The 13805-nt window shown below is 40.6% G+C and overlaps 2 protein-coding genes across 4 annotated transcripts in view; both read left to right on the top strand.

The window, feature by feature from the left end:
• IGF2BP3 (insulin like growth factor 2 mRNA binding protein 3) overlaps positions 1–13805 on the top strand; it is a 153815-nt gene that overhangs the window by 106690 nt on the left and 33320 nt on the right. For both annotated transcript variants that reach the window (XM_050783129.1, XM_050783130.1), the window contains 3 exons: positions 189–240; positions 333–396; positions 10966–11247. In XM_050783129.1, the coding sequence (XP_050639086.1) occupies positions 189–240; positions 333–396; positions 10966–11247 (398 nt within the window). The remainder of the gene's footprint in view (positions 1–188; positions 241–332; positions 397–10965; positions 11248–13805) is intronic.
• TOMM7 (translocase of outer mitochondrial membrane 7) overlaps positions 10802–13805 on the top strand; it is a 540985-nt gene continuing 537981 nt past the window's right edge. The window contains exon 1 of one of the 2 annotated variants that reach the window (XM_050783160.1): positions 10802–10805. The gene's annotated coding sequence lies outside the window, so the exon portion shown is untranslated. Of the gene's footprint in view, positions 10806–11078; positions 11083–13805 lie in introns of those variants that run through there. The other variant, XM_050783162.1, reaches the window with a different exon arrangement.

Raw genomic sequence — 13805 nt, 5'->3', positions numbered from 1 at the left:
GAGGGCAGAAGAGACAAGTCTGAGTGTGGTATTTGTGGTATCCATCCCTTAGTTCGGCAGTCCAAAGCCCCAGATAATTTTTTGGCTCTTTTCCATCACAATTACTTAGTGATTTTAAGACATATTCCTGCCCTTGATAATAACTTGGGAAACTCAAAATTTTTAATTTTCTCTCCCCCTCCTGATAGGTGCTGGATAGTTTACTAGTCCAGTATGGAGTGGTGGAGAGCTGTGAGCAAGGTACATGTCTTCTGAATTGCTTTCAAATTTGTAAAAGGAAGGAAGTAGAAATAAAACTAACTTTTATTTTCTTTGTTTTTCTCTTCCTCTAGTGAACACTGACTCGGAAACTGCAGTTGTAAATGTAACCTATTCCAGTAAGGACCAAGCTAGACAGTAAGCAGCTTGAAACTTTTAATCTTTATATAATAACTAAGTTAAGTACAGTAACATATTTTATGGATTTCTCAATTGATAAGGGCTGGTGGGTGGCAGAGAGAAGCTTTATTTTACAAAGTTTGACCCTGTAATTGTACCTTTCTTTTTAAGTTTGAATGTCTAATAAGAATCTACATTGGTTAAAGTTGTATTACATTTTCAATATATCTTTAATGCCAATAATAGAGTGGTCTAGTATGAAACTAAATCACACCCTATTTGCAGAAACTCTGGGCCTTGGTATTGTTGCCAAATAACGTAAAGTCTCTCCCCCTCTCCCAGTCTTGTATGACACATATATTATTGCTATTTTATCTAAAGCTGGTAAGTTGGATCATGTGTTAAACAACAGTGTTAAATGTTAAGTCTTCTTACTCACTGATTACCTGATTACTATTGTCATTTAGGAGCGTGCAGACGTTGGATCAGTGTAATTTGCTCTTAGATTTATGGGAAAAAATATATTCCAGTGCAGTAAAAACAGGCAGTACTTTACAGATCAAACAGTCTCCCCTAGGAAAAGATAATTCTATAGGCTTGAAATGATCTAATAAACTGAGCACTAGAGAGAGAAATGGGGGTCCCACAAATTTATGGCCTTTAACAGATCTGCTCAGAATATGAACATGAAAGAATGGCATACAAAGTGCTCAGTAGCATAGCACTGGGTGTTAGGTGACTATGGAAGCCTGAACTACCTCCAGATACCATACTGGCAGGAGCAGGCTGACTGTCCTCTGTGTCAGACAGGTGAAAGAAAAGACCACACTGGCTGACTCTGAGCCCTGAAGGGGAAAGGTAAAATGAGCTGCAAGAGTAGGACCTCAGCTAGGTTACTAAAGGCAATACTCACTTGGGAGGGACTATGAAAGGAAAGATAAGACTGAGAAGATGGAAATGTGTATAAGGTAAATGGAACTTTATTTGTAAAATCGTTAACACTCACATGGTTCAAAATATAAAAGATTTGAAGATGCACATAGTACAAATCTTCCTCCTAGTATTACTCCCCAACTACCTCATCTCTTGGGAGATAACCATGTGGAAAACAAATGCTACATGTATCTATTCCTGCTTTTACACAAATGATACCATAGCATTTGAATGTTTTGTGTATATAAATATATTTTTTATAGTTACATAGTACTTGATTGTACAGATATGGCATGACTTTGATTAATCTCAGTTTGGATATTTAGGTTGTTTCCAGTCTCTTGCAGTTATGAACAATATCGTAGTGAATCTCTTTTTGCGTGTCATGTGTATGCAAGCATGTATCTGTATGATAAATTCCCAGAAGTAGAACTGCACTTTAAATTTTGTTGTAGAGCTTGAGCTAGTTTAAATTCTCATCAGCGTTGTGGGGGTGTCCATTTCTCCAATTCTCCCCAACACAGGACTTTATCACACTTTCCCAATCTAGTATGTGAAAGTGATATATCATGTTAATTTTCACTTTTCCCATAAGTGAGAGTGGAGGCTTTTAATATGTTTAAACACATTCTGTTATTTCTTCTGTTTGTATCCTTTGTTCATTTAAAATTTTTTGGCAATTTGCATAAGGTCTCAGACATGATGGAAATTGTGGTATGAGTCATAAAACAAATTGATTTTTCTTTCTCTTCTTTTTTTGACTAATTTTGTTCTTTAGTTGTATCACGATCACGTAAGAAGACCAGGAAAATTTTACCTTTTATACCCTCAGTAGAATGAGGGATAAAAGTGAGGGCAGTGAGAAAGTAGAGGCTCCATAGTGTTTTAATTTTTATTTATTTTGAGGCTGGGTTATGAGACTGGCATTTTTTTTAATTTTTTTATTGTATTTTTTGTAGACATGGAGTTTCACCATGTTGCCCAGGCTGGTCTTAAACTCCTGGGCTCAAGTGATCTGCCCACCTTAGCCTCCTAAAGTGCTGGGATTACAGGCGTGAGCCGCTGTACCTGGCCATGTTTTACTTTACAAAGATTTATATTGAATACTTGGTAGAGCCAAGTCCCTGTTGGAAAATATGAGATAATGTGATAAACCCAAGGATATTTGGAGATTGTCAGAGGCCTGTTGTTGTGGCCTTATTTGAAAACTTAAATTAGCTAAGGGGAAACAAAATGCTTATTTAACAGTTAATTAGTTGAATGGGAGAACATAAGTTGGAGACATAAGCTATATAGCTTTCAAGAGGCATAAGATTTTGGTAAGGATAAAGTAATTGATATTTAGCCTTCCTTCTTTGAAAACAGACAAACAGAGCATTAAGACTGCAAGCACAGGAAAGGTAGACTGGCCAGTCAAGGCAGAATTATTGCTGAAAAGAATCCTAACCACGACAGCAAACTGAACGTAGATACCCTGGTGTTCTCAAAATCTTTAGCGTGGTTGTTAAGAGATAGGTAGGCTTCTGTTGATCCCAAGGAGGAAGGAAAAGTCTGTTAGGAATTGTGTAATTAAGAATTAGGTAACTTAAATAAATTAGGCATTTCGATTAGGGAAGTAGTCTTCGTATCCTTTGTTCTAATATTCAGTCAGTTAACACCTATTAAATACTAAATACTGACCAAAAGTCGCCAATAAGAATATTTGGAGAGAGACTGCCTAATTTTAGTTCCTGCCAGTCAAGTGGCCTTATAGGAATATTGTTCTCATACCCTCTGCAAGAATTCAAAGATGGAGAGAATTAGAAAGCAATGAGGTATTTAAAAAGTTAACGATCTAAGGAGTGAAAAACTCAGTTTTGTGTTACAGTGTTACAAAAATTGTTATTAGAGTTTTCTAATAAGCTTTTAAAAGGGATGTGGAATATATTTTCATTCTGTGAGGAGAATTAATTTTATTTGAGAGGCATTGGTTGTAGTAGAGAAGTGTAAACTCCAAAGTCAGGTAGCCCGGACTTAGTAACCTCGACTTCTGAGTTTCAGTTTTCTCAGCTACAAAGTGAAGATTAAAGAGAAACAAATATTTCTGCATATATGCATGTATTTATAGTTTAACCCACTGGTTTGAGCTGCTTGGAGCAGTTTGAAGTGGCTTGAGCCTGGGAAAGTCTGGTCCTTCCAGGACTGACTTTGAGGACTTCCAGTGAACCCTATAGGCCTGCTCCATGGGCTCCAAACATGACAGCCTGGTGTCATTTCTCCATGCCTTCTTTGGCAGGCCACCCAAAGCTCAATCTTTAGGTAAAAGGGCTATTTTGATAATTCTCAGTTTTCTCTTTGTAACAACTGTTGCTTGGAAGGCTATGTGACCTTGATGTACTTGTGAAGTGAACTTGGAGGTTGAGTTCAATTCCAGAGCCCAGTTTCTTGGAATAGACTGTGTGCCACCACTGTTCTAGCTGACGTTGGTCAAGTTAATCTGTCATGGTTCAGCCCCATTTCTGAAATGGGAATAACTATAGTCTTTAGCTAATGAGGCTACTGAGAAAACTAAGATAATGCCTCCAAAACATGTTTCATAATACCTATAAGGTAAGGTAGTCAGAGCTCAAAAGTTAGCAGCTATTAAGTATTTTTCCAAGATGTTTGATTGCTGCTGCTGCCCCCCTGTTATTGTTTGGTATACTTCATTTCCAGTGATGGCTGGTCACTGATGCTGAGGAGCCAGGGACCTAGTTTTTTGTTTTTTGTTTTTTGTTTTTTGTTTTTTTTTGAGACCGAGTCTGGCTCTGTCGCCCAGGCTGGAGTGCAGTGGCCGGATCTCAGCTCACTGCAAGCTCCGCCTCCCAGGTTTACACCATTCTCCTGCCTCAGCCTCCCGAGTAGCTGGGACTACAGGCGCCTGCCACGTTGCCCGGCTAGTTTTTTGTATTTTTTTAAGTAGAGATGGGGTTTCACTGTGTTAGCCAGGATGGTCTCGATCTCCTGACCTCGTGATCCGCCCATCTTGGCCTCCCAAAGTGCTGGGATTACAGGTTTGAGCCACCGCGCCCGGCCAAGGGACCTAGTTTTAACGTGGTTGTAGCTGCCTGTTACTTAAAGCTCTATGAATGTCATTTAAGAGGAGTCCTCAAATATGGCTGTCTTTAAGACAGAATTTAACATGGAAATTCCTGCCACCTTGTGGCTAAAATAAATCAAAGGTTAATAGCACACATGTTCTAGAAAATACTAATACGTGTGTTCATTTTAGGCTTAAGTCTTGAATTATTAAAATAAAAATTTGACAAGTTTAAATTTCAAATTCATTAGTTTCATTAAAAATGGAAGTATGTGTTTAGTGAATGCACCTTTTCTTGCTCCTCAGAGCAAGAGAGGCTCACCTTTTTCCTTCACTCTTCCAGAGATGTTGAGATAAGACAGTCAAGGACAGACATTACTCATGAGAGGATTTGTCATGTGTGACAAAGAAATAACCCCCTAGAAAATGTGTAGACATTGAGTTCTTACACTTTCTTTTGTTTGGGGTTATTCTGATGTTTTTGTTAGGGAATAGGAATGTTTATTCATACTTTAAGACTATCATTCTGAGGCAGGAGAATTGCTTGAACCTGGGAGGTGGACGTTGCAGTGAGCTGAGATCACGCCATTGCACTCCAGCCTGGGCGACAAGAGCAAAACTCCATCTCGAAAGAAGAAAAAAGAGAAAAAAAAAAAACAAAAAAAAGAAACTATCATTGCAGTTCCTTTGTATGACTGTGAAGATCTGTATAAGGTAAATGTGGTTATGGTTAGAAGTGTTTGAAGCAACTTCGCCAGTGGCTAACGGTAAGAAAATTCCCATTTAAACTTTGACAATTGTGTCAATAAAAGACTTATTTTCAAAAAAGAAATAAAGCGGCGAGACAAAGGGATTTTTTGCCATTCAGGGATAACCACTGTTAAATTTGCCATAGTTTAGTAGACTTTGTCCTATGCATTGTAACTTTCAGAATTACAAAGATCACTCTGCAGAGTTTTGTGTGTTTTTCCTTCAGTGTATTTATACTGATTCTAATCTCTGCATAGTGTTGGATCCTCACCACAGTTTACCTATCCCATCTTCTGTTGTGCATCATCTAGGGCATTTGCCCATATCGTTTCGTTTTGTTTTTAGAACCAATTTAGTCATGAAGCCCTACATTTGGGCTTTGTCCATATTTATTTCATTAAAGTACATCCTTAAAATCATATTACCCAGGCTTTCAGTAATGATTGCTGAATTGTGTCAACCCCTTATTCTTGGTACAAGGAGATCATTGAATTCATGACTTTTCAATAATGGGTTAAACTTCATTTTGTGAGGACCCTGTATTATATACAGGGTGACATCTGGGAATAAAAAAGAGATTTTTAGACATGGAATTTTATTTATTTTATTTTATTTTATTATCTTTTGAGACAGATTCTCATTCTGTTACCCAGGCAGACTTGGGAGTGCAGTAGCACAATCATGGCTCAATGTAGCCTCAACCTCCTGGGCTCAAGCAGTCCTCCCACCACAGCCTCCCAAGTAGCTGGGACTACAGGCATGTGCCACTACACCCACCTAACTTTTTTTTTTTTTTTTAAGAGATGGGATCTCACTATGTTGCCCAAGCTGATCTCAAACTGCTGGGCTCAAGTGATCCTCCCTCCTTGGCCTCCCAGAGTGCTAGAATTAGAGGTGTGAGCTCCTGCATCCAGCCAGGCATGAAATTTGAGAGCTGAAAGGGACCATGAATCTGATCTTTTAGTTTTATTAGGGAGATGGCTAATGCCAAACAGGAAAATGACCTTTGGAGGATAACGTGGTTACTTAATGTTCAAGCTGGACTAGAATTGTGGTCTCTAGTCCGTATTCTTTTTTCACTATTCAGATCTGTACGTGTGGACTCTTGGGTACGTTTAACTTGTCTGGGTCTCATTTCTTCTCCTTTTTTCTTTCTCTTTCTCCCTCCTCAAGTTGAACTATTTATTGTCTCTATTGAGGCCCATTCAGCTCTAAATTGTGATCTACCCCAATGAACAATTTTTTTTTTTTGTGGGGGGGAGACAAAGTCTCATTCCATCACCTAGGCTGGAGTGCAGTGGGGCAGTCTTGGCTCACTGCAACCTCCACCTCCCAGATTCAAGCAATTCTTATGCCTCTGCCTCCCAAGTAGCTGGAATTACAGGCTCACGCCACCCTGCCTGGCTAATTTTTGTACTTTAAGTAGAGACAGAGTTCTACCATATTGTCCAAGTTGGTCTTGAGCTCCTGACCTCAAGTGATCCACCCACCTTGGTCTCCTGAAGTGTTGGGATTACAGGCATGAGCCACTGCACCTCACCCCAGTAAACTTCTTATCAATACGATTAAATTCTACCAACTGGCAAAATTGCTCAGCATCTTCTCAGCAACCCTTAAAATAGCACCAAGAGCAAAGAGTCAAGTAATCACAGGATCCTGGCTAGGCGCTGTGGCTCACGCCTGTAATCCAAGCACTTTGGGAGGCAGAGGCAGGTGGATCACTTGAGGTCAGAAGTTCGAGACCAACCTGACCAATATGGTGAAACCCCGTCTCTAATAAAAAAAAAAAAAAAAAAAAAAAATTAGCTGGGTGTGGTGGTAGACACGTGTAATCCCAGCTACTTGGGAGGAGGAAGGAGAATTGCTCAAACCAAGGAGGCTGAGGTTGTAGCAGTGAGCCGAGATCGCGTCATTGCACTCCAGTCTGGGCAAAAGAGTGAGAGTCCATCTCAAAAAAAAAAAAAAACAAAAACTCTGAATACATGTGTGTCAAATAATTATGACAGTTCATCTCATGTCTTGCATTTACGGTGTGTTTGGTGAAAATACTAAAAATTTTTTCCCCATGAACTCAGCAGATCACCATATGACATAGCTGAATAATAAACTTTGTGCCCAGAAAGGTTCTAGTAGTTGACTTAAATTCAGTAATTTAGGAGCTGCAGTCATGAGAAAGCCACCATTCTGCAGTTAGGTTCCTCCTGTACCTTTTCAGTTGTGTCTGAGTGTGGATGGAGCACTGTGATTTGAGCGTCAGGAACTCTGCTTAGATGGCAGTTAGATAGTAAGATACACTCAATAGTGGCTGTCTGCACTCTGCCTGGAACAGCCTTAGTTTTTAGTCATTGGGGCCCAGAAGGTACACTGGGGACTAGAGCCCCAGGCCACCTGACCTCTTCAGTGAGAGAATCTTTTCTTTTCCCCACAAGGAAAAATCTTTTTAAAGCAGCACAATAAAAATTAGAAGGCCGGGCGTGGTGGCTCACGCCTGTAATCCCAGCACTTTGGGAGGCCGAGGCAGGCGGATCACGAGGTCACGAGATCGAGACCATCCTGGCTAACACAGTGAAACCCCGTCTCTACTAAAAATACAAAAAAATTAGCTGGGTGAGGTGGCGGGCGCCTGTAGTCCCAGCTACTCTGGAGGCTGAGGCAGGAGAATGGCGTGAACCCGGGAGGCGGAGCTTGCAGTAAGCCGAGATCGCGCCACTGCACTCCAGCCTGGGCAACAGAGCAAGACTCCGTCTCAAAAAAAAAAAAAAAAAAAAAAAAAAAAAGACGTTAGTTTTTGCCAAGTTATAAAGTTGTTTCTTGTGATACATGTGACTATTTAGATGGTTCTGGAATATAGAAACATCTGGTAACTGACGTGTGTATACCTTGGTTTTACCCCAGGGAGAATGATATCTATCTGTATATGTCTATCTCAGTCAAGAAGAAAGTTATCTACCATTTTTGTAACATTAATGACTTAATTTACTAGTCAAAATATACTTATTCTCTTCTGAAGCTGGCAATACGCCATTTATAATGAAAAAGGCTAGACTACCTTTTATGCCTAGATGTAATTGATGCCTTCAGTGGGTTCAGGTTTCCTGATTTTTTTGAAAGAACCTTCAATGATCTGTTTATTCCCGGCTTTAAAAACATTTAAGGCCGGGTGTGGTGGCTCACACCTGTAATCCCAGCACTTTGGGAGGCCGAGGTGGGTGGATCACCTAAGGTCGAGAGTTCGAGACCAGCCTGGCCAACACAACAAAACTCATCTCTACCAAAAATACAAAAATTAGCTGGGGGTGGTGGCATGTGCCTGTAATCCCAGGTACTCAGGAGGCCGAGGCAGGAGAATTGCTTGAACCCAGGAGGTGGAGGTTGCAGTGAGCCAAGATCACACCACTGCACTCCAGCCTGGGCAACAAGAACAAAAGTCCGTTTCAAAAAAAAAATTAAAGCTGTTTTGAAAGAATCTGTAGTTGGTTGACTCTTCTGCAACTCCAACTTTTTATAACAAATATACACCATAAATACTAAAATTTATCAGCTGTTCTCTTCCTTTAGAAATAACGACAATATTTTAGGGCCCTTAATCCACATTCCCTTAAGGAAAAAGGGGCAGGAGGAAAGCACAGCATTAGGGGTCTGTCATCAAGTCATTGGCAAAGTAAGTGTGGCATGTGCCAGCTGTCACCCTCTGAAGCTTATGAAAAGAATGCCCTCTGACATAGAAATCACATGGAAATATCCCAAGACATGGTATTTAAAAAGAAGCCACAGAGCAGTGTACATCACAATCCCAATTATGCTTTTAACGAAGGTACCGAACATGAATACATGTGTTTGTAAACATATAGAAAGGACTGGTCCATTCATAGAAGTATGGCAGTGAGCAGCAGTTCTGGGAAGGGCCTTGGAGGGTTGGTGATGGTGCCAAAGCAACCACTTGCTACTTTCTGCATGACTGATCTTTTACAATAGAGTTCATTCATGTGCCAGAGAAGGTAGGACAGTGATAGAGGACTGAAGTGAGAAACCGAGAATCATTCTGGGCCGGAGAATGTCAGTGAGCCCTCTGGTTGCCCAGGTCTGCCTTCCAGGTCCTAGCCCTCAGTGACGTTTTCGGTGCTAGAACTGTCTCCCACTCTACCCCCTTCTTTCTATTTAGGTCAAGAATTGAGAGTAGATTTGCAAGTAAAGCAGTGTATAAGCCGGAAACGACCACACCAAGCAACTAGAAAGAGACCATTTTATGCCTGTTTTTCTTTCCCACCTGGGGTAAACTCAGGGCCATTGGAACAGAATCTGAGCAAAGAACCTGCGTGACATTGGGAAATGTGGGGACCTCTTTCTTTTTGTTTTTCATTTTGTTGTGCACTGGGGAGTTAGAAAGGGATGTATTATTAGGTGCATGTTTATGAAATCTGGGCTATATCCTCTCTACTAATTTATTATTTTCTCTTCTCAAAATAGAACACACACACACAAAATGAATACAAAACAAAACAAACCCAGAAAATAGAACACAACAATTTGGATGAATATACAATAAGTTAAAAGTTTCCAGATATGAGAGAATACATATGTACACTCATACATACTTACATAAAATTTTTAAATAGGCAGAATTAATCTATGGTGTTAGAAGTCTGCAAGGGGTAGGGGGGCAGTAACTACTAGAAGCAGGTACTGGTGGGGCTTCTGGGACCCTGGTGTTTTCTAGTTCTGGATCTGGATGAGCGTGTTCACCTCGTGAAAATTCACTGAGATTTATGCTCAACATTTGGGCACGTTTCCTTGTGTGTTAAAATAAAGATCAAGAATGAAAAAGAGGCTGGGTACAGTAGCTCATGCCTGTAATCCCAGCACTTTGGGAGGCCAATGCCGCAGATCACTTGAGGTCAAAGAGTTCAAAACCAGCCTGGCCAACATGGTGAAACCCCATCTCTGCTAAAAATACAAAAATTAGCCAGGCGTGATGGTGCACGCCTGTAATCCCAGCTACTCAGAAGGCTGAGGCACAAGAATCGCTTGAACCCTGGAGGCACAGGTTGCAGTGAGCCAAGATGGCTCCACTATACTCCAGCCTGTGTGACAGAGCAGGACTCTGTCTCAAAAAAAAAAAAAAACCAGATGAAAAAGAGAGAAACTCTCCCAAAATAGTGTGGTAGAGTCGGCAGATTAGAAAGTAATTCTCTTTCTTTGGTTTATCACCACCCTTGCCTCTTTGCCCCAAATCAGATCATTAACCACAAAGTCAGGGACCACTGTTTTCTCAGGGACTGGCTCATAATAGGTACTGAGTGTGACTGGTAGAATTTAATACTCAGGATAGTTTGTGAATAGTTTAGAGATATTTGTCCACTGCTTCTTAAAATGGTTTTAAATACTTCACATTTTAGAGGGTGAAGTAAAAGAGGTATGTATTTCTAATGTCTCTTCCACTGTGATTTGGAAACATTAGCCAAGGCAAGAAGCCCACTTGCCTTCTCTCTTGCTGCTTAGCTATTCTAAACTGTTAATAACTTTATGGGTTAAACTTAACCAAGAGTTTGACAAAATGTTTTTTGTTTTTCTATTTTTCACTAGTAGATGGCACATGAGTTCCCTCTGGAAACTTGTGGCCTTTTTCCCCGCTGCGCCTGTCTCAAAGGAAAATGTGTGCAGGTGGTGGTGGTGCGGGGCGAGGGGGGGGAGGATTATGTGTGTTGCAGGTTTGCTGCTTGTGCTGGGGCTTTACTCAGAAGTTTATAGCTAGTAATGCTGAGTAGAAGAGATGGGTGTTGCTTTGCTAAAAGATGTATCGTATAGACTGATTCCTTTTCCCAAACCTGCCCCTTTTCAACTTTCAGAGCACTAGACAAACTGAATGGATTTCAGTTAGAGAATTTCACCTTGAAAGTAGCCTATATCCCTGATGAAATGGCCGCCCAGCAAAACCCCTTGCAGCAGCCCCGAGGTCGCCGGGGGCTTGGGCAGAGGGGCTCCTCAAGGCAGGGGTCTCCAGGATCTGTGTCCAAGCAGAAACCATGTGATTTGCCTCTGCGCCTGCTGGTTCCCACCCAATTTGTTGGAGCCATCATAGGAAAAGAAGGTGCCACCATTCGGAACATCACCAAACAGACCCAGTCTAAGTGAGTATGCTGAGTGTATGGTGGGTGTTCAGGAGAATTCCCCTTGGAATCTTAGCAGTGTGTCGTTCTGGTACTTGGTGCCCTTCTGAACGCAGCCATGAGGCCTCCTTGTACAGTACTTGGGAAATGTATAAAAATCTTGCAGTATCTTGGTGTTCATTTCATATAAATCTGGAGCTAATCCTGAGTCTCAAACGGAACCTCAGATTTTCACACATGAATGGAAAACAAATGATACCTAATCCTCTTCTGGTTGGGGAGGCTCTGGAAGACAGACAGGCAGCTTCTAGGTTGTTCTCTGTTCCACCCCTTACCCCCCACCTCCCCTCATTGCTTTTAGAAGTAATTTTCTGGGTCCAATCCGTTTTATTTGTGGCCTCAATACAGAGATAGTTTTTCAGTCTTGCCTTACTCGAATCACTCATCTTATTTATCCAAATTTTTCCTGTGATTAAGCCATGTGATTAGAATGGCTTTTTCTTCTGGATATTTTTTGATGTTTTTAATTGGTGGGCTTTAAGGGATTGGAAGATTCCCATCCAAATGTTGGAGCTAATTATCATGAGCAGAAAGCAGGAACTATTTGTTTTTATTTACTACTGTAGCCCCAGGGCCAAGGCCAGGGCCTTGCTGCATAGAAGGATCTTCTATTTGTCAAATGACTAAAATGACTACATGTGAATTATGCTTGAAGCCCTTCACGTGTGTCTAAGATACTTCTCAGTCCTCATGCATTATATGTTGTTTTGCTTTAGAAACCATGCTGTTGTACAGTATGTGGATATTTTTTGACCCAGAGAAGCTTGGTGACAAGCTCTGCCCCCCATACCTAGCTCGGTAACGTGCTACAGGGCACATCTCTGGGCCTGTTACTAACGTTTTTCCTGAAGAACCTGTGAATGTGCTGGGAAAAAGAGGTTGTATCCAAAAATACCATCCTGTAAGCCTTGGGCCAGCTACAGAAATGACAAGATTATTTTGCCTTTTAAATTGAGAAAGGAGAATGATTTTTTTTTTAATGTGATCCGACGAAATAAGCTTAATCTTTCCCTAAAAGTTAGAACTACACTGCTGTGTATACTTTATGTGTTTGTTCCAGCAGGCCTAAGAGCACATGCGTATTCATCATAGGCACCATGCCTGCATTGGACTAGCTGACCCATTTCTCATGCAGAACCAAAAAGAACTGTACTAAGAGGTGGTCTACACCCACCTGCTCCCTGCAGTGACATCTGATCCTGCCTTCCCCTGCTTTGAAGCAGGAGATGTTGGGTGCTGGTTACCTGAATGCAAAATTAATGGCCCTGACCTCATCATGTAGGAGTGGGAAAGACAATTGGACCATAACCATAACCTAGTCAGTCGGCTTGGCTTTTATCTTAAAATTTAAGGGCTTCTTGCTTCCCTTGATCCACCGTTACCTGCAGAAATTCTTTATATGGCTTCCCTTCCTTGTCATGTAGCAGATTAGAATTGTTCCTTTTCGAGCTATTCATTTCTCTGTCAGATGAAAGAGCTGTGACTTAAATTGAACTGTTTGTTTTACTTAAGGCAGGAAAATGGGGATGGGGAAGGGAAGCAATCTTTGTTATATCCGATGATTCATTTGCAGAGCTCTGCCAGTGGATTTAATTAACTCTTGACATTGAAATTAGTCATTATCAGAACCTCTGTTTCTGGAATGGTCTCAGAGGGCCACTTTAATCTCCAAAGCCACATTCCCTTCTCTCAGGGGATCGGAGTTTAGTAATCCAGGCACAGTGAAAGGGTGGAAATAAACTGCAAAGAGGGATGCTAATGTGTTACTGGAAGACACGCATCACTGAAAGTGACTGGGGATTGAAATAGCAGCTGGGAAGATGACTCCTAAGATTGGGACTGTTACCTAAGACACTATTTTTTTTATTAGTTATTTTTAGGTAGCCCTTAATTTGTTTCATGCCCTTATTTTTAGTTTTCTTTCACTCTTGAGGTGTAAAGCTTTAGATTTCAACCAAACATTTAGGAAAATGAAAGCCAAACCTTGATTTTATTGGCATGATCAAGTGGTCACTCTCACGGCCATGAGTTATTTAGGTCTTTAAGTGTTTGAGTGGCCAGAGGAACTCAACAAACACTTAATTTTCCTAAAAACACACATTTTTGAGTAGCTGATTTTCTTTCTTGTACTTTTTAAATAACAGCAGACATATTTAATTCAAAACATATAAATATGTAAATTAAAAAGTTACCATTCGTCTCACCCGGGTAGCCATTGGTAAGTTGGGGATGTATCTCTATAGGATTTGTTGCCTGTATCTACTAACATGTGTGACTTTAAAAAAGAAATCATGTCATGATATGAATTGCATTATTTCACTTAAGGACTTTGTACTATGTTGGTACCTGTAGTTTTACCACATTTTCAAAAACATCTGTATGATATGAATATACTGTTACTTAACCATCTCTTCCTACATTTAACCATCTCTTCCTGCAATTAGATAATTCTGACTTTCTATCTGTCAGAAATGGAACCTTCCCATGCCAGTGGTTCTCAACCATAAATGATCATCTCA

This window comes from Macaca thibetana, chromosome 3 (genome assembly GCF_024542745.1).
Source record: "Macaca thibetana thibetana isolate TM-01 chromosome 3, ASM2454274v1, whole genome shotgun sequence".
NCBI classification, from domain to species: domain Eukaryota; kingdom Metazoa; phylum Chordata; class Mammalia; order Primates; family Cercopithecidae; genus Macaca; species Macaca thibetana.
This window is presented reverse-complemented; position numbering and strand designations above follow the sequence as displayed.